Source organism: Mauremys mutica, unplaced genomic scaffold, assembly GCF_020497125.1.
Source record: "Mauremys mutica isolate MM-2020 ecotype Southern unplaced genomic scaffold, ASM2049712v1 Super-Scaffold_328, whole genome shotgun sequence".
Taxonomy (NCBI): Eukaryota; Metazoa; Chordata; order Testudines; family Geoemydidae; genus Mauremys; species Mauremys mutica.
This window is the reverse complement of record NW_025423357.1, coordinates 46,510-68,892: the sequence shown is the minus strand read 5'-3', so window position 1 is coordinate 68,892 and position 22,383 is coordinate 46,510. Positions and strand designations below refer to the sequence as shown.

Below are 22,383 nucleotides of genomic sequence, written 5' to 3'. Positions count from 1 at the left end.
AGCAGCAGGGCCCTGGTGTCCCAGACAGGGGAGCTGGGACTGGGGACCGGACGGAGGTGGAGGGTGGTCGCTGAGGGAGGAGGATGTTTGAGGCGAGGAGGCTCCCCGAAGATGATGCCCAAGAGCCAGGGCCCTGCAGCTGTCCAGCCCCTGTGCTGCCTGGCCTCCCCTCCTGGCCCACCTCCATCCTCCCTGAGCTGCAGCGTGGAAACATTTCCGCTCTTCTCTGGGGGCCGTGGTGCCTCGGGCTGCATCCCCCGCTCCTCCCTAGCACCCTGGGGGCCCGGGTCCGGCTCACAGCTGGGTCACGACAATCTCCGGCCTCTGGATGTGCACCTGGGATGGCGAGAGGTGGGGGGACCATGAGCAGAGCTGGTCACAAAATGGCCAAAACGTCTGTTCTTAACTTCCTCACCAGTATCATCACTTTTCATTCCCAGCCACGGTTTTTGGGGGGAAGGGGCGAGCGGATATTTTTACTTTTCTTTTGTAAAAATGGTCACATGGGAATTTTAATTTCCCATCTGTTTTTTTTTCCACTGAAAAAACACAACCTCCCCCGCCCCGCCCAAAACCCACCCTCTTTTTTTTGGTTCCAGCAGTGGTTGCACCCAGGCCAAATTCAGAGTAAACTCACCCATGTCCTGCCCCTCTTTATGCAGCCCAGGGTCGCGTTGGCCCTTTTGGCCACAGTATCGGACCGGGAGCTTGCGTTCGGCTGATTACACCCACCCTAAAATCTTCTGCAGAGTCTCAGCTTCCCAGGAGAGAGGCCCCCACCCGGAAAGGCAAGTGTCTCTCTCCAGGTTGCCTGAGCAGGTTAGTTGTGCACCGGAGCGGCTTTGCCACCCAATGGCTCCCTAATGCCCATGTCTACCATCCAGAGCAGAGCCGGCTGCCCAGGTGGGAGGAGGAGGGGACCGATACGGCCGAACCTACCGGGAGAGAGGCGTCGATGGATTCCATGTTAACCCTGAAGGAGCCGGTGCCGTCCGAGCCTGGCGAGAGAGCAGGGTTAGGAAGGTGGAGGATTCGGCTGGCAGACGCGCGGACAGGACCCCAACCCCATCGCAGGAGGCCCTTGGACGCACCCTCCCACGCTGACGGTGCTGAGCCGGTCTCCGTGGGCCGCTGTCCTTGGCCCAGGGGTTCCCACCAGCCCGTCTCGCCCAGCCCGGGATGGAGCCAGCGTTACCTGTGTCGGCTCCTTCGTTCCGGATGCAGAAGCTCCCGGCGGTGTTCCACTCATTGTAGTCGTTCTCGTACCACTTCTCGACATCCGTGTCGTCGGAGTGCAGGCTGCGGGGGGAGCAGCGACAGCCGCGCCCGTCAGCGCTGGGCCGCTCGGTGCACAGGGTCCCTCGGAGCCTTCCACCACCCTGCTGGGCCCCCCAGGGCATCTGACTCGACCTCCCTCTGCCCCATGGCTGTGGGGCAGCCCCTCTGATCCCACCTGCTGCACCCGCCCCTCGAGTCAAAGGGGCGAGGGTCCGACTCGGACCAACCCCAACCCCCACCACGGATACCGGGGCCCCTCAGAGCTCACAGCAAACCTTCCTCGGCGGAGTCTCGCGACCCACCCTCTGCCCCGGGAAAGAACATTATCCCCACTTGGTACAGACATGGAGGGCAGAGCTTGGAATAGAGCCCAGGCGTCCGGACTCCCAGGCCCCCCTGCTTTAACCCGCCTGGCCCCCGTCCCCTCCCCGTGCCAGGGAGAGAACCCAGGAGTCCTGGCTCCCAGCCCCTGCTGCTCTAACCCACCAGCCCCCGCTCTCCTCGCAGAGCTGGGGAGAGAACCCAGGACTCCGGGCTCCCAGCCCCCCTGCTCTAACCCACCAGCCCCCACTCCCCTCCCAGAGCTGGGGAGAGGACCCAGGAGTCCTGGTACCAAGCCCCCTGCTCTAACCACAGGCTCATACTGTCTCAGTTGCAGGCTGGGCCCTCGCACGTGTTCCCGGCCCAGTTACCTCAAGTGGGTTTTCACCCTCTTGGCTCTGAACAGAAAGATGCCAAGGACGGCGCTCACGATCACCAGCACTGCGATGGCCACGCCCAGACCGACGCCCAATTTACTGACGCGGGTGGTGCAGCGCTCCGTGGGGTACCAGTACAACTCCTGCTCGGAGCAGCTGTGGGGGAGACACAGGGGGTGAGAACAGCCCCGCCCCAGCCCCTTCCCGTCCCCGGAGCCGCTTCCCCGGGATCCCCTAGCCAGTCTAGACTCTCCGTCTCCAGTGAGTGGTCCCTGCTGTGCCCGGGTCCTTCTGCATGGATCCGAGTCATAAGAACGGCCACCCTGGGTCAGACCAAGGGTCCATCGAGCCCAGTGTCCTGTCTGCCAACAGTGGCCAATGCCAGGTGCCCCCGAGGGAATGAACCAAACAGGGCATCATCCAGTGACCCAGCCCCTGTCACCCATTCCCAGCTCTGGCAAACAGAGGCTACGGACACCGTCTCTGCCCAGCCTGGCTAATAGCCATCGATGGACCTGTCCTCCAGGAACTTCTCTAGTTCTTCTTTGAGCCCTGGTATAGTCTTGGCCTTCGCAACATCCCCTGGCCAGGAGTTCCCCAGGTTAACTGTGCGTTGGGTGAAGAAATACGTCCTTGTGTTTGTTTTAAACCTGCTGCCTATTAACTTCATTGGGTGACCCCTAGTTCTTGTTTTATGAGAGGGTGTAAATAACACTCCCTTATTTACGTTCACCACACGTGTCATGACTTTATAGACCTGTTTCATATCTCCCCTTAGCCGTCTCTTTTCCGCGCTGAAAAGTCCCAGTCTTATTAATATTTCCTCACACGGCAGCCGTTCCAGACCCCTCATCATTTTTCTTGCCCTTTTCTGTTCCTTTTCCAATTCCAATAGATCTTTTTTGCAATGGGGCGACCCCATTTGCCCACAGTGTTCAAGGTGTGGGCGTCCCATGGATTTACAGAGAGGCAACAGGATATTTTCTGTCTGATTCTCTCTCCCTTCTTAATGATTCCCAACTTTCTGGTCACTTTTTTGACACTGCTGCACATTGAGTGGGTGTTTGCAGAGAACTCTCCACAGTGACTCCAAGATCTTTCTTGAGCGGTAACAGCTCATTCAGCCCCATCACTGTATAGGCCGAGTTGGGATGATGTTTCCAATGTGCATCACTTTGCGTTTATCCACATTGAATTTCATCTGCCATTTGGTTGCCCTGTCACCCAGTTTTGTGAGATCCCTTTGTAACTCTTCCCAGTCTGCCTGGGACTTAACGATCCCACCTCTTAGCTATCCCACGCAGCCTGTGCGATCCCAGTCATGGGTTTTCCTGTTCAACGGCCACTTGAGCAAATACAAAACAGAGAAATAATTGTTTCGGGTCGAGCCAAAGCTGAGTGGGTCCCAAGATTGCAGGGTCCAAATGGAAAAGTAGGAAACAAAACCTCTGTGACCTGACCCGACATTTTTCTTTTCTCACTTGGGTGTTTGTAACAGAAGCAAACGAGGGCGAGAGTCACACAGCAGCTGGAGGAGGAGGAGAGGGTGCCGGGGCCGTCATTCATAACGACAATTAATAGTCACCGCGCCAGTGAAAGCGCGTGAGAATGACTGGTGGTTGGGGCGCCTCGGTCGGCTGCAGAAGGCTCGAGTTCAAATCCCTTCTCCCAGGGCTAGTTAATTATTTATGCAACGTGGAGCAGCCGCACCAGGAGAATCGGAGAAAGCCCCACACGGGACTAGCCCATCGCCTCTCCCCTGCAGTGCTACGGACGCAGATTCAAATCTCTCCTCCCCAGGAAACCCCCTGTCAGGGATGGAGATGGTGCCTAGTCCTGGTGTGAGTGCGGAGGACTGGAGTCCTCGCCCTCCCGAGGTCCCTTCCATCCTACAAGTCTATATCCAGCAGAGGGGAGAACTGACCTGCCGGACCCCAGGGCGTTCCCCCCTCACCCTTGGGGGGTGCCTCCTCCAGCTACTTTGCAAGTTCACCCTTCCTTTGCTTCTGGTAAAGTGCCCGGAACGGAACCCCCAGCAGCTCGGAGTCCGGTCGAAACGAGACGGCTCGGCCTGACGTTTCCAAAGCAGTTGGGGGTTTCTTGGGGCGGGTTGGTCCAAACGATTCCGCGCACTCGCCACGCAGGGGGGCCAGGTGTGCCCACGTCTGCTCAGGCGCATGCGTTTGCATGGGCGTGTCCGCGCACAACTCACATGCACTGGGGGCCGGCTCGCGTCAGCTGGCACTGCCCGTAGTTGCAGTTGATGAAGCCCGGCGCGCCCTTGGTGCAGTTGGAGACGCAGGAGAAGCCGGACTTGGTGAAATTAGGGAAGTAGAACTGCTCGTAGCCTTTGGGGGCAATTTTCTGGCAGTACTCTGCGGAGGAGACGGGGGGGGTCAGTGGGTGGCTGGCTGGAGAGGCCGCACTGACCCCCCCGGTCCCAGCCCAGCACCGCTCCCCCACCGGGCGGCTGTGGGTCACTCACCGGCGCCGTTGAACGTTGGCATTATCCCCTTGGAGACATTAGCGGAGGAGGCGTTGAAACACATCGTGGCTGGAAGACATGGGACAGGCAGTTGTTAGTGAGCCAGCCCCGGGGCCGAGCGGGAGTGAGAGACGGGGAGGGTCACACCCCCCTTTGCAGCCCCCGAAGCTCCCCAAGCGGCACCGGCCTTGCCACTGACTTGAGGGTTGGCAAAGGCCTGGCCGACGACCCGACCCCTGTCTGGGTCTGTGAAAGGCTGCCCACGGGGCTCGAGGTGTGGGCGAAAGGCAGAGAGCTGTTCTCTGCGACCTCGGGCCAACCCCTGAAATCACAGAGGTCAACGCTTTTCTCTCCATCCATCCCTCCATTTCTCCATCCATCCCTACAAACACCCCTCCATCCATCCCCACAAACACCCCTCCATCCATCCCTCCATCCATCCCTCCATTCCCACACACACACACACATTCTCCATCCATCCCTCCATCCATCCCTCCGTCCCCACAAATACCTCTCCATCCATCCCTCCATCCATCCCTCCGTCCCCACAAACACCCCTCCATCCATCCCTCCATCCACACAAACACCCTCCATCCATCCCTCCATCCATCCCTTCATCCCCACAAACATCCCTCCATCCATCCCTCCATCCCCACAAATACCTCTCCATCCATCCCTCCATTTCTCCATCCATCCCCACAAACACCCCTCCATCCTTCCCTCCATCCATCCCTCCCCACAAACACCCCTCCATCCATCCCTCCCCACAAACACCCCTCCATCCATCCCTCCATCCATCCCCACAAACACCCCTCCATCCATCCCTCCATCCATCCCTCCCCACAAACACCCCTCCATCCATCCCTCCCTCCATCCTCCATCCCTCCCCACAAACACCCCTCCATCCATCCCTCCATTCACACACACACACACTCTCCATCCATCCCTCCATTCCTCCATCCCTTCCCCCCACCTTCTATCCCTCCATCTATCCTCAGAAACACCCCTCTGTCCATCCCTCCATCCATCCCCACAAGCACCCCTCTGTCCATCCTTCCATCCATCATGCCACACACCCCCTCCATCCATCCCTGCATCCCTCCAACCCTCCCCCACACAAACTCTCCATCCCTCCCTCCCTTCCCACACACACCCCCTCCATGCATCCTTCCATCCCCACTAATACTCCTCCATCCATCCCTCCATCCCCAGAAACACCCCTCCATCCATTTCCACATTCTCACAAACACCCCTCCATCCATTTCCACAAATGTCCTTCCATCCCTCCCTCCATGTTTCTATCCATCCATCCCCCATGCACACCCTCCACTCATCTTTCTATCCATCCCTCCATCCCAACAAACACCCCCATCCATCTCTTCCTCCATCCCCTGTCACACTTCCCATCCCCTCCATCCATCCCCATACACATTACCATTATCTATCTATCTATCTATCTATCTATCTATCTATCTATCTATCTATCTATCTATCTATCCCCACCCACCCCCTCTATCTATCTATCTATCTAGTCTCCAGCACCCCTGGCAGATATTGGAGGTGGAGCTATGGAGAATCTTCCTCCCAGGACCATGGAGCTGTCCCCTCTCTGCCCAGCCCTCACCACCCTCACCGCACAGAGACTCACAGGAGCTGCTGTTGCAGTCCTGGTTCTCAGCCGCCGTCTCTATCTGTGTCATCAGCTGCCCGGCCACTTCCTCAAAGGTTTTGTTGAGTTCCTCGGTGACGGGTAAAGCCAGGATGACAATGTGATCCACCACGACGCTGCCCTGCCTGAAGGAACAAACCCACCTCGGGTCGGCATGTCCCTCCTTCCTGGGGCATCCGCCCACATGCCCACCGCAGAGCATGTGCGTGGAGATTGTCACCCAGGCACAGAGGGGTGAGGCACCAATGCCCATTGAATTTGATTAATATATTAATGGGGTTTACGAGCGGAAGGGAGCAGTGACTCATCTTGTCTGACCTTCTGTGTAACCCAGGCTGGAGAAACGTACCAGCTCAATAACCTGTGTTTGGATAAAGCGCCTTCCAGAGAGGTGTCCATCTGAAGACAGGGAGAGATGGAGAAGCCACCACTTCCCTTTGGCGTTTGTTAATCACCCTCACTTGGAAAACATTTTGCCTTATTTCTAAGTTGAATTTGTTTGGTTTTAATGTGATTCTTGTGCTGCCTTTCACTGTTAAATCAGAGAGCCCCTTACCACTTGGTATCTGCTCCCCGCGGAGGTACTTAGCCACCATTGGCATGCCTGGGTGTGGTGTGTAAGTACACCGGACCCTCGCTAGGACACGGGATTTGGGATCCATGCACAGTACTGCGTAGTTACTGGGACCGTGTTATAGCAGGGACCGCCTTAAAATAAATTGCAATTAAAGTAATTAAATTTGGGCTCTATGGCTGTGACCACATTATGTGAATTAGCGCTATATAGACGCGTGTTCTAGTGAGGGTCCGGTGCACCTCTGGCTCATCTTACTGATAAACTAAACAGATCAAGCTCCAAGTCTCTCACTGTCAGCCCTTAAAATAATTTTTGTGGCTCTTCTCTGCACCCTCTCTGATTTTTCAACTTCCTTTTGAAAATGCGGATGCCAGAACTAAATCTAACGACACCCCCATCCCCAGAAGCAGGTGTAGATCAGCTTGAAATTCAAAAGGACCCTCCTTTCAACATCAACACTCTTAACTGTTTCCAGACTGAGAAGGACGGACAAGGATGGACAACTATTGTTCATGCAGAACATACTGAGCTGAAAGGTGCCAACAGCTGCCGGGAGGGTGCTCTGAGCTCCAGTGACAATCACGAACCTCATTAAAGCCAATGACTGTTTCAACTACCCTCTTTCAGAGTCAGTGGAATGTGCAATTAAGTCCCATTATGCAGCAGAGAGAGCTGCAAACAATGGCGGCTACTGCCCATGGCACACCATCACTAAGCCGTGTGGGCTGAGTGGGGGGTTTCTCTGGTTGCAAAAGCAGGAGCTAGGATATTGATTTGCAGGCGGCAGGTGCCAGGGGAAGCAGTCATGGGTTGGCCCTGAGAAGACAGAGAGAGAGAGAGACAGTGCTCTTTGGGCACAGAGCCTGCAGGAGCAGTAGATGTGAGGATTTCTAAGCAAGAGAAATACATGCTGCTGCAGTCAGGGAAACTGGACTGGGTGGACATTTTTTTTCTTGGTAGATAAACAGGACTGCACCAAGAACAGACCTGACCCGTAGCACCAATGTCTCCTCCTAACAGACGCAGCCCGGAAAGGCTCTGAACACTGGCAAACTGCTGGTGCCAAACCACACGACCCACACACACACACACACGCATGCCTACTGCGGGGGGGAGTCTCCTTTAGGAGTCTCACAGGGATGTGTCGTGGCTTGTGGGTGGAGCTCAGGTTGTGGGCAGAGCTTTGGGGGTACCAGGTTCCGGGGTGCTCCCAATACTCACGTCAGTTTCAGGATCTCCACGTCTTTGTACCCCAGGACTTTGCTGTAAACGACCTTCATCTGGAAGGGAATAGTGCGCATGTCACCAGCAGAGGCGGCCCCTCCCTGCCCCACTGAGATGAGGCCTGGCGAGCCCAGGGGGCTGGCGAGGTTCCCAGCCATGGTACCTAAGCAGCGAACGTGCTCCCACCTGGACGCTCCCAAGAAAACCAGCGCTCAGCACTGGGAAACACCCATTAAAGTCTATTCCCCTCTGGCGGGCTGGGATCGTCCCATTCCCCAGTGTTGTGCTCAGTCCTAGCTCCCAGTGTCTCCAGTAATGGGTCTCCCAGCCCTTCCCTTGGGGGACAATCCCCCAATCTCCCGCCTCTCTTGGGAAGTTCCCCCAGATCTCCCCGACCTTCCACCCCATCCCCTGTCTCTGGGGGCCTCTGTCTCACTAACTCCCCCTTCCCCCGTCGCTCCTCCGGGTCCCACCTGCAGTTTGAAGTCGAAGGTAAACTTTTTGTATTCTTGAGTTGTGTCGTCCGCCAGCTCAGGGGTGAATTTTTGGCTGGTGACCTGAAGCTTCACGTCCACGGTTACGTTCACCTCTTCATCGGGGTGGTGGGGGGGAAAGAAACACGGTGAAAATCAGCAACCGCTGTGGGAATGGGAGAGGGGAATTGCCTCTCCCCCCCCCCCCTTCCGGGGGTCCTTGTTAGCTCTCCTGATGCTCACATCCCGGGACCCCCAGAATCCAGGGCCGAGGAAAGGACTCTACTGCCCTTCAGAACCCATCACATCATTCGTCACCTAGCCAGAGGGGGCCAGCGAGGACGGACACTTGTCATTTCACTACCCGCCATCCTGCAGCTGAAGGTGTTTCTTCACTGCCCTCCCTCATCCCGGGAACAGAACCGGGTTGTCCCCCCTGGCCAGGCCTGCTAGGTTAGGACTCCGCGATTAAAGACCCCACTTTCCCACGAGCCAGCCCTGCTGCCTTACTGGGTTCTGGCTCACAGCCGCAGCCACACGACCCCCTCGAATGCTAACGGTGTTCCTGGATGGGACCAGCCATCCTGGCTCATGGCCCAGATGGGACGTCCCTGCTCGGGTTTCCAAGGGTCTCATGGAGTGCTTGAAAACCCGCCTTAGTGTGAGAAACTCCAGGATCTGTCTATTTAACTTAGAAAGGAGACGGTGAAGGGGTGACTGATCCCAATCTGTAAGTACCTACATGGGGAGCAAATATTTAACAATGGGCTCTTCAGTCTAGCAGAGGCAGGTCTAACCCATCCTAGGGCTGAAAGCTGAAGCTAGACAAATTTGTCTTGGCTATAAGGTGTCAATTTTTAACAGGGAGAGTCATTAATCATGGGAACCATTGCCCCAGGGTCGTGGTGGGTTTTAAAATCAAGAGGGGATGTTTTCCTTCGCTTGGAATTATTGTGGGCAGGTCTCCAGCCTGGGTTATACGGGAGGTTGGACTAGATGGTCACAGTGGTCCCGTCTGGCTTTGATGTCATGACCCATGGCTCTCAAACCCAGCCCCACAGTGTTCACAGGAGCAGCCACACACCAACCCCGCTCCGGCTCTCCTGACTTAATTTCCAACCCAGCTTGACTCCTGTCCTCTGATTTGTGGTTCCTGAGCTCCTGTTTGTCTCCTGCCTCTCATCCCCTATTATCCTGACCCCGCTGATTCTTGGCTCCTGTCCCGACTGTGGCCGGGTCTGGCCACCCATGCCCCGGCCGTCACACTTGGAATCTATTGGGAGAGTCTAGGCCTAAGGATTGATTTACACAGGTTTTCATTACCGGCTTTGACCTCAATGACTTCCGCGGCGTATTGGCACTTGTTTCCCTGGAAACTGGACGTGCATCGGCATTCACCGTTTATCCAGGTTCCCCCGTTCTCACAGATGGGGGTGGCATCCTGCGTAGTTGTACTTCGGGTGGTGGTGGTGGTGGTACTTTGGGGGGTGGTCGTGGTGCTACGTGGCGTGGTGGTCGTGGTGGTTTTCTGGGATGTGGTGGGAAGGGACACAGTGCTTGGGGTGGAGGTGACAGGTGAGGTGGTAGGAGGCCTGGTAGTGGTGGGACCGGCGGTGCTGATATTCAGTTCACACCGGTGGCCATCGTGCGCAGGTGGGCAGAGGCACTCGATTCCCACCGGGGTGCCCCCATTCTGGCAGTCGCTGGAGGCATTATAGAATTCACACAGTTCTCCGTAGTGACCCGGTGGGCAGATGCATTTGGTGCCAATGGGAGTGCTGCCATTCTGGCAGGCCTTGCTGGGGTCTTCAGAGGCACACAGAGGACCAAAGAAACCAGGGCCGCAGATGCACTCAATCCCATTGTGCGTGCCACCATTCTGGCAGGAAACTGAAAGGGACAAATATCCACAAGCATAATTAGTGACAGCCAGGATAGTCTCCTAATGGGTATCTCAGAGACACACACCTCCTCCCAGAGATGGGGGTAGAACCCAGGAGTCCTGGCTCCCAGCCCCCCTGCTCTAACCACCAGCCCCCACTCCCCTCCCAGAGACGGGGAGAGAACCCAGGAGTCCTGGTTCCCAGGGCCCCCTCTAACTAGTAGGCCTCACTCTCCTTGCCCACGGTCAGACTCCTTAGGCTTCTATTGCCCCAGTGTAAGGTGTTTGGGTGAAGTGCATCTACATTAGGAATCTGCACCAAGTCCACTACACTAATCTGCTTACACCAGTGGAAATTTCTCTAGCGTTAACAGGGTCTTAAACTCAGGGTTGGGAAATTATCTCAATTACAGCAGTGTAGCAGCTCTGAAACTGGAGAATTTTACTCCCAGTTTTACCCTGGTGTCAATGAAATTACTCAGCCCAGTGGGCCTCAGAAGGGATCCTCAGCACCAGGTCTGACCACCTGTATAAAAGAGGCCAGAGCACTTCACCTTGGATTAACGCACCTTCTACAATGACATCCAAACGGAATTGGACAGTGTCAGACGGTGACTCCACCACTGCTCTTGGGAGATTGTTTCAATGGTTCATTAACCTCATTGGGAAACATTTCTGCCAAATATTCAGGTTGAATTTGTGTGGCTTGAACTGTAGGCAGCTAAAGAGCTGGTCGAAAAATTTCTGTAAAAACTAAATTTTTCGGACAGGAAATGTCTCTTTCCATAGAAATTTTTTACTAGCCTTCTTCAGTGTTCACTGATGAGGAGATACAATGGATTGAAAGAAGCTAGAGGTTAACCTGGTTGCAGATGGGTAAAGGGTGACTGCACATTTAAAAGAGTCAGAAACGGCGCTGGGGACTTTGATGGTTGTACAGAGTGACTACACAATACACAACAAAGTGACATCAGCAATACACCAATCCAGAAACCGTGTGCACACTCACCTGGGGTAGTGCTGCCCCAGTTAGGGGTGCTCCAGTCCTGAGTAGGAATGATGCACGGAGTTGGGACGACACAGGTAGAGGTGACAGGACATGTGCTGGTTGGGGTAGTGGATGGCCATGTGGATGGTGTGGTCACTAAACAATTAGGGGGAGTAGGGCTTCTGGTGGTGGGAGTGGAGGTAGAGGTGGTGGTGACCATGCTGGTGAGGGTGGAGGTGGAGGAGGTGGTGACTGTGCCGGTGGGGGTGGAGGTGGAGGAGGTGGTGACCGTGCTGGTGGGCGTGGATGTGGTGGCTGTGCCGGTGGGGGTGGAGGTGGGGGTGGTGGTGGCCGTGCTGGTGGGGGTGGAAGAGGTGGCTGTGCTGGTGGGGGTGGGGGTGGCCGTCCTGGTGGGGGTGGAAGTGGTGGCTGTGCCGGTGGGGGTGGAGGTGGGGGTGGTGGTGGCCGTGCTGGTGGGGGTGGAAGTGGTGGCTGTGCTGGTGGGGGTGGAGGTGGGGGTGGGGGTGGCCGTGCTGGTGGGGGTGGAGGTGGTGGATGTGCTGGTGGGGGTGGAGGTGGAGGAGGTGGTGACTGTGCTGGTGGGGGTGGAGGAGGTGGTGACCGTGCTAATGGGGGTGGAGGTGGGGGTGGTGGTGACCATGCTGGTGGGGGTGGAGGTGGAGGAGGTGGTGGCCGTGCTGGTGGGGGTGGAGGTGGAGGAGGTGGTGACTGTGCTGGTGGGGGTGGAGGTGGAGGAGGTGGTGACTGTGCTGGTGGGGGTGGAGGTGGAGGAGGTAGTGGCCATGCTGGTGGGGGTGGAGGTGGAGGAGGTGGTTACCGTGCTGGTGGGGGTGGAGGTGGGGGTGGTGGTGACCGTGCTGGTGGGGGTGGATGTGGGGGTGGCGGTTACTGTGCTGGTGGGGGTGGAGGTGGAGGAGGTGGTGGCCGTGCTGGTGGGGGTGGAGGTGGAGGAGGTGGTGACCGTGCTGGTGGGGGTGGAGGTGGGGGTGGTGGTTACTGTGGTGGTGGGGGTGGAGGTGGAGGAGGTGGTGCCCGTGCTGGTGCGGGTGGTGGTGGGGGAGGTGGTGGCTGTGCTGGTGGGGGTGGTGGTGGAGGTGGTGGTGGCCGTGCTGGTGGGTGTGGTGGTGGGAGTGGAGGTGGTGGTCGTGCTGGTGGGCGTGGAGGTGGAGGAGGTGGTTGCCGTGATGGTGGTGGTGGAGGTGGGGGTGGTCGTGACCGTGCTGGTGGGGGTGGAGGTGGAGGAGGTGGTGGCTGTGCTGGTGGGGGTGGAGGTGGAGGAGGTGGTGACTGTGCTGGTGGGGGTGGAGGTGGAGGAGGTCGTGACCATGCTGGTGGGGGTGGAGGTGGAGGAGGTGGTGGCTGTGCTGGTGGCGGTGGTGGTGACCGTGGTCGTGGGGGTAGAGGTGGAGGAGGTGGTGACTGTGGTGCTGGTGGTGGTGGGGGTGGGGGTGGAGGTGGTTACTGTGCTGGTGGGGGTGGAGGTGGAGGAGGTGGTGACCGTGCTGGTGGGGGTGGAGGTGGAGGAGGTGGTGACCCTGCTGGTGGGGGTGGAGGTGGGGGTGGAGGTGGAGGAGGTGGTGGCCGTGCTGCTGGGGGTAGAGGTGGAGGAGGTGGTGACTGTGGTGCTGGTGGTGGTGGGGGTGGAGGTGGTTACTGTGCTGGTGGGGGTGGAGGTGGAGGAGGTGGTGACTGTGGTGCTGGTGGTGGTGGGGGTGGAGGTGGTTACTGTGCTGGTGGGGGTGGAGGTGGAGGAGGTGGTGACCGTGCTGGTGGGGGTGGAGGTGGGGGTGGAGGTGGAGGAGGTGGTGGCCGTGCTGGTGGGGGTGGAGGTGGAGGAGGTGGTGACTGTACCGGTGGGGGTGGAGGTGGAGGAGGTCGTGGCCGTGCTGGTGGGGGTGGATGTGGGGGTGGTGGTGACCGTGCTGGTGGGGGTGGAGGTGGAGGAGGTGGTGACCGTGCTCGTGGGGATAGAGGTGGAGGAGGTGGTGACCGTGGTGCTGGTGGTGGTGGGGGTGGAGGAGGTGGTTACTGTGCTGGTGGGGGTGGAGGTGGAGGAGGTGGTGACCATGCTGGTGGCGGTGGAGGTGGGGGTGGAGGTGGAGGAGGTGGTGACCGTGCTGGTGGGGGTGGAGGTGGAGGAGGTGGTGACCGTGCTGGTAGGGGAGGATGTGGGGGTGGTGGTGGCCGTGCTGGTTGGGGTGGAGGTGGAGGAGGTGGTGACCGTGGTGGTGGGGGTGGATGTGGGGGTGGTGGTGGTCGTGCTGGTGAGGGTGGATGTGGGGGTGGTGGTGACCGTGCTGGTTGGGGTGGAGGTGGAGGAGGTGGTGGCCGTGCTGGTGGGGGTGGAGGTGGAGGAGGTGGTGACCGTGCTGCTTAGGGTGGAGGTGGAGGAGGTGGTGGTCGTGCTGGTGGGCGTGGAGGTGGTGGCCGTGGTGGTGGGGGTGGAGGTGGAGGAGGTGGTTTCCATGCTGGTGGGGGTGGTGGTGGGAGGGGAGGTGGTGGTCGTGCTGGTGGGGGTGGAGGTGGAGGAGGTGGTTACTGTGCTGGTGGGGGTGGAGGTGGACGAGGTGGTGGCCGTGCTGGTGGGGGTGGTGGTGGGAGTGGAGGTGGTGGTCATGCTGGTGGTGATGGTGGAGGAGGACGTGGTTGCCGTGCTGGTGGGGGTGGAGGTGGAGGAGGTGGTGACCGTGCTGGTCGGGGTCGAGGTGGAGGTGGTCGTGACCGTGCTGGTGGGGGTGGAGGTTGGGGAGGTGGTGGCCGTGCTGGTGGGGGTGAAGGTGGGGGTGGTGGTTACTGTGCTGGTGGGGGTGGAGGTGGAGGAGGTGGTGGCGGTGCTGGTGGGGGTGGAGGTGGAGGAGGTGGTGGCTGTGCTGGTGGGGTTGGAGGTGGAGGAGGTGGTGACTGTGCTGGTGGGGGTGGAGGTGGAGGAGGTCGTGGCCGTGCTGGTGGGGGTGGAGGTGGGGGTGGTGGTGACTGTGCTGGTGGGGGTGGAGGTGGAGGAGGTGGTGACCGTGCTCGTGGGGGTAGAGGTGGAGGAGGTGGTGACCGTGGTGCTGGTGGTGGTGGGGGTGGAGGTGGTTACTGTGCTCGTGGGGGTGGAGGTGGAGGAGGTGGTGGCCGTGCTGGTGGCGGTGGGGGTGGAGGAGGTGGTTACTGTGCTGGTGGGGGTGGATGTGGGGGTGGTGCTGACCGTGCTGGTGGGGGTGGAGGTGGAGGAGGTGGTGACCGTGCTCGTGGGGGTAGAGGTGGAGGAGGTGGTGACCGTGGTGCTGGTGGTGGTGGGGGTGGAGGTGGTTACTGTGCTGGTGGGGGTGGAGGTGGAGGAGGTGGTGACCGTGCTGGTGGGGGTGGAGGTGGGGGTGGTGGTGGCCGTGATGGTGGGGGTCGAGGTGGAGGAGGTGGTGGTCGTGCTGGTGGGGGTGGAGGTGGAGGAGGTGGTGACCGTGGTGGTGGGGGTGGAGGTGGAGGAGGTGGTGACCGTGCTGGTGGGGGAGGATGTGGGGGTGGTGGTGGCCGTGCTGGTTGGGGTGGAGGTGGATGAGGTGGTGGTCGTGGTGGTGGGGGTGGATGTGGGGGTGGTAGTGATCGTGCTGGTTGGGGTGGAGGTGGAGGAGGTGGTGGCCGTGCTGGTGGGGGTGATGGTGGAGGAGGTGGTGGCCATGCTGGTTAGGGTGGAGGTGGAGGAGGTGGTGGTCGTGCTGGTGGGCGTGGAGGTGGTGGCCATGCTGGTGGGGGTGGAGGTGGAGGAGGTGGTTTCCGTGCTGGTGAGGATGGAGGTGGAGGAGGTGGTGGCCGTGCTGGTGGGGGTGGTGGTGGGAGTGGAGGTGGTGGTGGTGCTGGTGGGGGTGGAGGTGGAGGAGGTGGTGGCTATGCTGGTGGGGGTGGTGGTGGGAGTGGAGGTGGTGGTTGTGCTGGTGGTGGTGGTGGTGGAGGACGTGGTTTCCGTGCTGGTGGGGGTGGAGGTGGAGGAGGTGGTGGCCGTGCTGGTGGGGGTGGAGGTGGAGGAGGTGGTGGTCGTGCTTGTGGGGGTGGAGGTGGGGGTGGTGGTTGCCGTGCTGGTGGGGGTGGAGGTGGAGGAGGTGGTGACCGTGCTGGTCGGGGTCGAGGTGGAGGTGGTGGTGACCGTGCTGGTGGGGGTGGAGGTTGGGGAGGTGGTGACCGTGCTGGTCGGGGTGGAGGTGGAGGTGGTGGTGACCGTGCTGGTGGGGGTGGAGGTGAAGGAGGTGGTGGCCGTGCTGGTGGGGGTGGTGGTGGGAGTGGAGGTGGTGGTCGTACTGGTGGTGGTGGTGGTGGAGGACGTGGTTTCCGTGCTGGTGGGGGTGGAGGTGGAGGAGGTGGTGGTCGTGCTTGTGGGGGTGAAGGTGGGGGTGGTGGTTGCCGTGCTGGTGGGGGTGGAGGTGGAGGAGGTGGTGACCGTGCTGTTCGGGGTCGAGGTGGAGGTGGTGGTGACCATGCTGGTGGGGGTGGAGGTGGGGGTGGTGGTGACCGTGCTGGTGGGGGTGGAGGTGGAGGAGGTGGTTTCCGTGCTGGTGGGGGTGGAGGTGGAGAAGGTGGTGGTCGTGCTGGTGGGCGTGGATGTGGGGGTGGTGGTTACTGTGCTGGTGGGGGTGGAGGTGGAGGAGGTGGTGGCCGTGCTTGTGCGGGTGGTGGTGGGGGAGGTGGTGGCTGTGCTGGTGGGGGTGGAGGTGGAGGTGGTGGTGGCCGTGCTGGTGGGTGTGGTGGTGGGAGTGGAGGTGGTGGTCGTGCTGGTGGGCGTGGAGGTGGAGGAGGTGGTTGCCGTGATGGTGGTGGTGGAGGTGGGGGTAGTCGTGACCGTGCTGGTGGGGGTGGAGGTGGAGGAGGTGGTGGCTGTGCTGGTGGGGGTGGAGGTGGAGGAGGTGGTGACTGTGCTGGTGGGGGTGGAGGTGGATGAGGTGGTGACTGTGCTGGTGGGGGTGGAGGTGGAGGAGGTCGTGACCGTGCTGGTGGGGGTGGAGGTGGAGGAGGTCGTGACCGTGCTGGTGGGGGTGGAGGTGGAGGAGGTGGTGGCTGTGCTGGTGGGGGTGGATGTGGGGGTGGTGGTGACCGTGCTGGTGGGGGTAGAGGTGGAGGAGGTGGTGACTGTGGTGCTGGTGGTGGTGGGGGTGGAGGTGGTTACTGTGCTGGTGGGGGTGGAGGTGGAGGAGGTGGTGACCGTGCTGGTGGGGGTGGAGGTGGAGGAGGTGGTGACCCTGCTGGTGGGGGTGGAGGTGGGGGTGGAGGTGGAGGAGGTGGTGGCCCTGCTGGTGGGGGTAGAGGTGGAGGAGGTGGTGACTGTGGTGCTGGTGGGGGTGGGGGTGGAGGTGGTTACTGTGCTGGTGGGGGTGGAGGTGGAGGAGGTGGTGACCGTGCTGGTGGGGGTGGAGGTGGAGGAGGTGGTGACCGTGCTGGTGGGGGTGGAGGTGGGGGTGGAGGTGGAGGAGGTGGTGGCCGTGCTGGTGGGGGTGGAGGTGGAGGAGGTGGTGACTGTACTGGTGGGGGTGGAGGTGGAGGAGGTCGTGGCCGTGCTGGTGGGGGTGGATGTGGGGGTGGTGGTGACCGTGCTGGTGGGGGTGGAGGCGGAGGAGGTGGTGACCGTGCTCGTGGGGGTAGAGGTGGAGGAGGTGGTGACCGTGGTGCTGGTGGTGGTGGGGGTTGAGGTGGTTACTGTGCTGGTGGGGGTGGAGGTGGAGGAGGTAGTGGCCGTGCTGGTGGCAGTGGAGGTGGGGGTGGAGGAGGTGGTGGCCGTGCTGGTGGGGGTGGAGGTGGAGGAGGTGGTGACCGTGGTGGTGGGGGTGGAGGTGGAGGAGGTGATGACCGTGCTGGTAGGGGAGGATGTGGGGTTCGTGGTGGCCGTGCTGGTTGGGGTGGAGGTGGAGGAGGTGGTGACCGTGGTGGTGGGGGTCGATGTGGGGGTGGTGGTGGTCGTGCTGGTGGGGGTGGATGTGGGGGTGGTGGTGACCGTGCTGGTTGGGGTGGAGGTGGAGGAGGTGGTGGCCGTGCTTGTGGGGGTGGAGGTGGAGGAGGTGGTAGCCGTGCTGGTGGGGGTGGAGGTGGAGAAGGTGGTGGTCGTTCTTGTGGGGGTGGAGGTGGGGGTGGTGGTTGCCGTGCTGGTGGGGGTGGAGGTGGAGGAGGTGGTGACCGTGCTGGTCGGGGTCGAGGTGGAGGTGGTGGTGACCGTGCTGGTTGGGGTGGAGGTTGGGGAGGTGGTGACCGTGCTGGTCGGGGTGGAGGTGGAGGTGGTGGTGACCGTGCTGGTGGGGGTGGAGGTGAAGGAGGTGGTGGCCGTGCTGGTGGGGGTGGTGGTGGGAGTGGAGGTGGTGGTCGTGCTGGTGGTGGTGGTGGTGGAGGACGTGGTTTCCGTGCTGGTGGGGGTGGAGGTGGAGGAGGTGGTGGTCGTGCTTGTGGGGGTGGAGGTGGGGGTGGTGGTTGCCGTGCTGGTGGGGGTGGAGGTGGAGGAGGTGGTGACCATGCTGGTCGGGGTCGAGGTGGAGGTGGTCGTGACCGTGCTGGTGGGGGTGGAGGTGGAGGAGGTGGTGGCCGTGCTGGTGGGGGTGAAGGTGGGGGTGGTGGTTACTGTGCTTTTGGGGGTGGAGGTGGAGGAGGTGGTGGCGGTGCTGGTGGGGGTGGAGGTGGAGGAGGTGGTGACTGTGCTGGTGGGGGTGGAGGTGGAGGAGGTGGTGGCCGTGCTGGTCGGGGTGGAGGTGGAGGAGGTGGTGACTGTGCTGGTGGGGCTGGAGGTGGAGGAGGTCGTGGCCGTGCTGGTGGGGGTGGAGGTGGAGGAGGTGGTGACCGTGCTCGTGGGGGTAGAGGTGGAGGAGGTGGTGACCGTGGTGCTGGTGGTGGTGGGGGTGGAGGTGGTTACTGTGCTCGTGGGGGTGGAGGTGGGGGAGGTGGTGGCCGTGCTGGTGGCGGTGGGGGTGGAGGAGGTGGTTACTGTGCTGGTGGGGGTGGATGTGGGGGTGGTGGTGACCGTGCTGGTGGGGGTGGAGGTGGAGGAGGTGGTGACCGTGCTCGTGGGGGTAGAGGTGGAGTAGGTGGTGACCGTGGTGCTGGTGGTGGTGGGGGTGGAGGTGGCTACTGTGCTGGTGGGGGTGGAGGTGGAGGAGGTGGTGACCGTGCTGGTGGGGGTGGAGGTGGAGGAGGTGGTGACCGTGGTGGTGGGGGTGGAGTTGGGGGTGGTGGTGGCCGTGATGGTGGGGGTCGAGGTGGAGGAGGTGGTGGTCGTGCTGGTGGGGGTGGAGGTGGAGGAGGTGGTGACCGTGGTGGTGGGGGTGGAGGTGGAGGAGGTGGTGACCGTGCTGGTGGGGGAGGATGTGGGGGTGGTGGTGGCCGTGCTGGTTGGGGTGGAGGTGGATGAGGTGGTGACCGTGGTGGTGGGGGTGGATGTGGGGGTGGTGGTGGTCGTGCTGGTGGGGGTGGATGTGGGGGTGGTGGTGACCGTGCTGGTTGGGGTGGAGGTGGAGGAGGTGGTGGCCGTGCTGGTGGGGGTGGAGGTGGAGGCGGTGGTGACCGTGCTGGTGGGGGTGGAGGTGGAGGAGGTGGTGGTCGTGATGTTGGGGGTGATGGTGGAGGAGGTGGTGGCCATGCTGGTTAGGGTGGAGGTGGAGGAGGTGGTTTCCGTGCTGGTGAGGATGGAGGTGGTGGCCGTGCTGGTGGGGGTGGAGGTGGAGGAGGTGGTTTCCGTGCTGGTGAGGATGGAGGTGGAGGAGGTGGTGGCCGTGCTGGTGGGCGTGGTGGTGGGAGTGGAGGTGGTGGTTGTGCTGGTGGGGGTGGAGGTGGAGGAGGTGGTGACCGTGCTGGTGGGGGTGGAGGTGGAGGAGGTGGTGGCCGTGCTGGTGGGGGTGGAGGAGGAGGAGGTGGTGGCCGTGCTGGTGGGGGTGGAGGTGGAGGAGGTGGTGGCCGTGCTGGTGGGGGTGGAGGTGGAGGAGGTGGTGGCCGTGCTGGTGTGGGTGGAGGTGGAGGAGGTGGTGACCGTGGGGGTGTGGGTGGAGGTGGAGGAGGTGGTTACTGTGCTGGTGGAGGTGGGGGTGGAGGAGGTGGTGACTGTGCTCGTGGGGGTGGAGGTGGAGAAGGTGGTGGCCGTGCTGGTGGGGGTGGTGGTGACCGTGCTGGTGGGGGTGGAGGTGGAGGAGGTGGTGGCCGTGCTGGTGGGGGTGGAGGTGGTGGTCATGCTGGTGGAGGTGGAGGTGGTGGCCGTGCTGGTGGGGGTGGAGGTGGAGGACGTGGTGACTGTGCTGGTGGGGGTGGAGGTGGTGGAGGTGGTGGCCGTGCTGGTGGGGGTGGAGGTGGTGGAGGTGGTGACCGTGCTGGTGGGGGTGGAGGTGGTGGTCGTGCTGGTGGGGGTGGAGGTGGAGGAGGTGGTGGCCGTGCTGGTGGGGGTGGAGGTGGTGGCCGTGCTGGTGGGGGTGGAGGTGGAGGACGTGGTGACTGTGCTGGTGGGGGTGGTGGGGGTGGAGGTGGTGGTCGTGCTGGTGGGGGTGGAGGTGGAGGAGGTGGTGGCCGTGCTGGTGGGGGTGGAGGTGGTGGCCGTGCTGGTGGGGGTGGAGGTGGAGGACGTGGTGACTGTGCTGGTGGGGGTGGAGGTGGAGGAGGTGGTGACTGTGCTGGTGGGGGTGGAGGTGGAGGAGGTGGTGGCCGTGCTGGTGGGGGTGGAGGTGGAGGAGGTGGTGGCCGTGCTGGTGGGGGTGGAGGTGGGGGTGGAGGTGGGGGTGGTGGTGACCGTGCTGGTGGGGGTGGAGGTGGGTGTGGTGGTGACCGTGCTAGTGGGGGTGGAGGTGGAGGAGGTGGTGGCCGTGCTGGTGGGGGTGGAGATGGAGGAGGTGGTGGCCGTGCTGGTGGGGGTGGAGGTGGGGGTGGTGGTGTCCGTGATGGTGGGGGTGGAGGTGGAGGAGGTGGTGGCCGTGCTGGTGGGGGTGGAGGTGGTGGCGGTGCTGGTGGGGGTGGAGGTGGAGGAGGCGGTGGCCGTGCTGGTGGGGGTGGAGGTGGAGGAGGTGGTGACCGTGCTGGTGGGGGTGGAGGTGGAGGAGGTGGTGGCCGTGCTGGTGGGGGTGGAGGTGGGGGTGGTGGTGACCGTGCTGGTGGGGGTGGAGGTGGGTGTGGTGGTGACCGTGCTAGTGGGGGTGGAGGTGGAGGAGGTGGTGGCCGTGCTGGTGGGGGTGGAGATGGAGGAGGTGGTGGCCGTGCTGGTGGGGGTGGAGGTGGGGGTGGTGGTCTCCGTGATGGTGGGGGTGGAGGTGGAGGAGGTGGTGGCCGTGCTGGTGGGGGTGGTGGTGGGCGATGTCCCATTACAAACTTCACACCGTGGCCCGCCGTAGCCGGGGGGGCAGGTGCATTCCATGCCCACTGGCGTTCCCCCGTTCTGGCAGGCCTGGCAGGTGTCCCTGCAGTCGCAGCGCTCCCCGCCGTAGCCCGGGGGACAGAAGCAAATGCGGCCGATGGCCGTGCCTCCGTTCTGGCAGGCCGTGGCTGGGTCGTAGCACTCGCAGATGTCGCCCCACCAGCCCCGTGGGCAGATACACTCCGTGCCGTTGGGCGTTCCCCCGTTCTGGCATGTCGCTGAAAGAAACAAGCCCCCACCCTGCTTTTTACAGTGTCCTGGACACAAATAATCCCCTTTCTGAGCTGGATAGAACCCAGGAGTCCTGGCTCTCACAGCCCACCCACCCCTGGCTCTAACCCACCGGCCCCCAATCCCCTCACAGAGCCGGGGACAGAACCCAGGAGTCCTGGCTCCCAGCCCCCTGCTCTACTCACCAGCCCCCACTCCCCTCCCAGAGCCGGGGACAGAACCCAGGAGTCCTGGCTCCCAGCCCCCCCTGCTCTAACCCACCAGCCCCCACTCCCCTCCCAGGGCCGGGGAGAGAACCCAGGAGTCCTGGCTCCCAGCCCCCCTGCTCTGACCCACCAGCCCCCAGTGCCCTCCCAGAGCCGGGGAGAGAACCCAGGAGTCCTGGCTCCCAGCAACCCCTGCTCTAACCCACCAGCCCCCACTGCCCGCCCAGAGCCAGGGAGAGAACCCAGGAGTCCTGGCTCCCAGCCCCCCTGCTCTGACCCACCAGCCCCCACTCCCCTCCCAGAGCCGGGGAGAGAACCCAGGAGTCCTGGCTCCCACCCCCCCCTGCTCTAACCCACCGGCCCCCACTCCCCTCCCAGAGCTGCGGAGGGAACCCAGGAGTCCTGACTCTGAGCTGCTCTTCCCCCTCTGACCACTGGACACAAGTCCCCTCCCAGGACCGGGGAGCGAACACATTGGTCTCGATGTACTCGGGAGCGGATCGCATTTTCGTGTTCTGTTGTGTTCTTTTGTAACATGGCACAGACAGCCCCAGCTGCACAGTGGCCCGTCAGTCCCTCAGCGAAGTTACCCGAGTTCCAGGTCTGCAGAGTTCTTTGTTCACCGAACTCCGGCGCCTGGAAGCCTCATGTAATAGTGGAGAAGTGTCACCATGACAGGCGGAGTTAGGGCCGTTAGATAAAAAATTATTGGCCAAATCGCAGCTGGGGTCCCTTGGCCATTGCTCTGTGGGAGTCAATGGGGCTGGATGCCCACTTGATGTAACTGGGCTGTTTCACCAGCTGCACTGATCGAAAGCGGCTGAGTAACCGGGTGACAATGTCCGGTTCGTGCCACTCACCTGCCACACCCAGAATGCCGGTGGTGTTGTCTGTGCCGGCTCCTTTGGCGTTACCCACACTGTCCTCTCCCTTTGTCGGCTGCCCGGAGCTCATAGCCAGGAACCTCATGTCGAGAGGGAGGCTGTGTCCATCACCTCTTCTTTCGTCTGCAGGAATCCCGGCCTCCCAGCCCTGGCCTGCCGTTTCTCCTCCCATCTCCTTGGTTTCTGCCCTCCATCTGCCTCTGAGCCCTATAGGGAGAAAGTGCCACAGGTCAGTTAGCAGACGCTCCGGTGCAGATCCCAGGCCGCGGCCCTAATATCCAGCTGGGGGTGGCCTCCCGAGGAGCGCAGGGGGGTAGGAATTGCTTCTGTTTCCGGCTTGGCGGATGGGAAATGCAATGAACGTCTTTATTCGCCCAAGAGAAGAAAACCTCCAGGGAAGACTGGAAATAACCTTGAGAGGCAATCGCAG

General features: G+C 61.5%; 1 protein-coding gene across 1 annotated transcript in view; it reads right to left on the bottom strand.

Moving 5' to 3' along the window:
- Positions 1 to 294: 294 nt before the first annotated feature.
- Positions 295 to 22,383, bottom strand: part of MUC3A (mucin 3A, cell surface associated) — a 61,521-nt gene continuing 39,432 nt past the window's right edge. Inside the window, 18 exon segments of the mRNA XM_045001568.1 lie at positions 295 to 336; positions 940 to 998; positions 1,196 to 1,299; positions 1,971 to 2,132; positions 4,189 to 4,351; positions 4,462 to 4,530; positions 6,110 to 6,255; positions 7,929 to 7,987; positions 8,405 to 8,520; positions 9,728 to 10,294; positions 12,328 to 12,710; positions 13,464 to 13,838; positions 15,231 to 16,288; positions 16,394 to 16,453; positions 18,806 to 19,055; positions 19,320 to 20,215; positions 20,588 to 20,850; positions 21,930 to 22,160. Of these exon segments, the coding sequence (XP_044857503.1) occupies positions 295 to 336; positions 940 to 998; positions 1,196 to 1,299; positions 1,971 to 2,132; positions 4,189 to 4,351; positions 4,462 to 4,530; positions 6,110 to 6,255; positions 7,929 to 7,987; positions 8,405 to 8,520; positions 9,728 to 10,294; positions 12,328 to 12,710; positions 13,464 to 13,838; positions 15,231 to 16,288; positions 16,394 to 16,453; positions 18,806 to 19,055; positions 19,320 to 20,215; positions 20,588 to 20,850; positions 21,930 to 22,160 (5,003 nt within the window).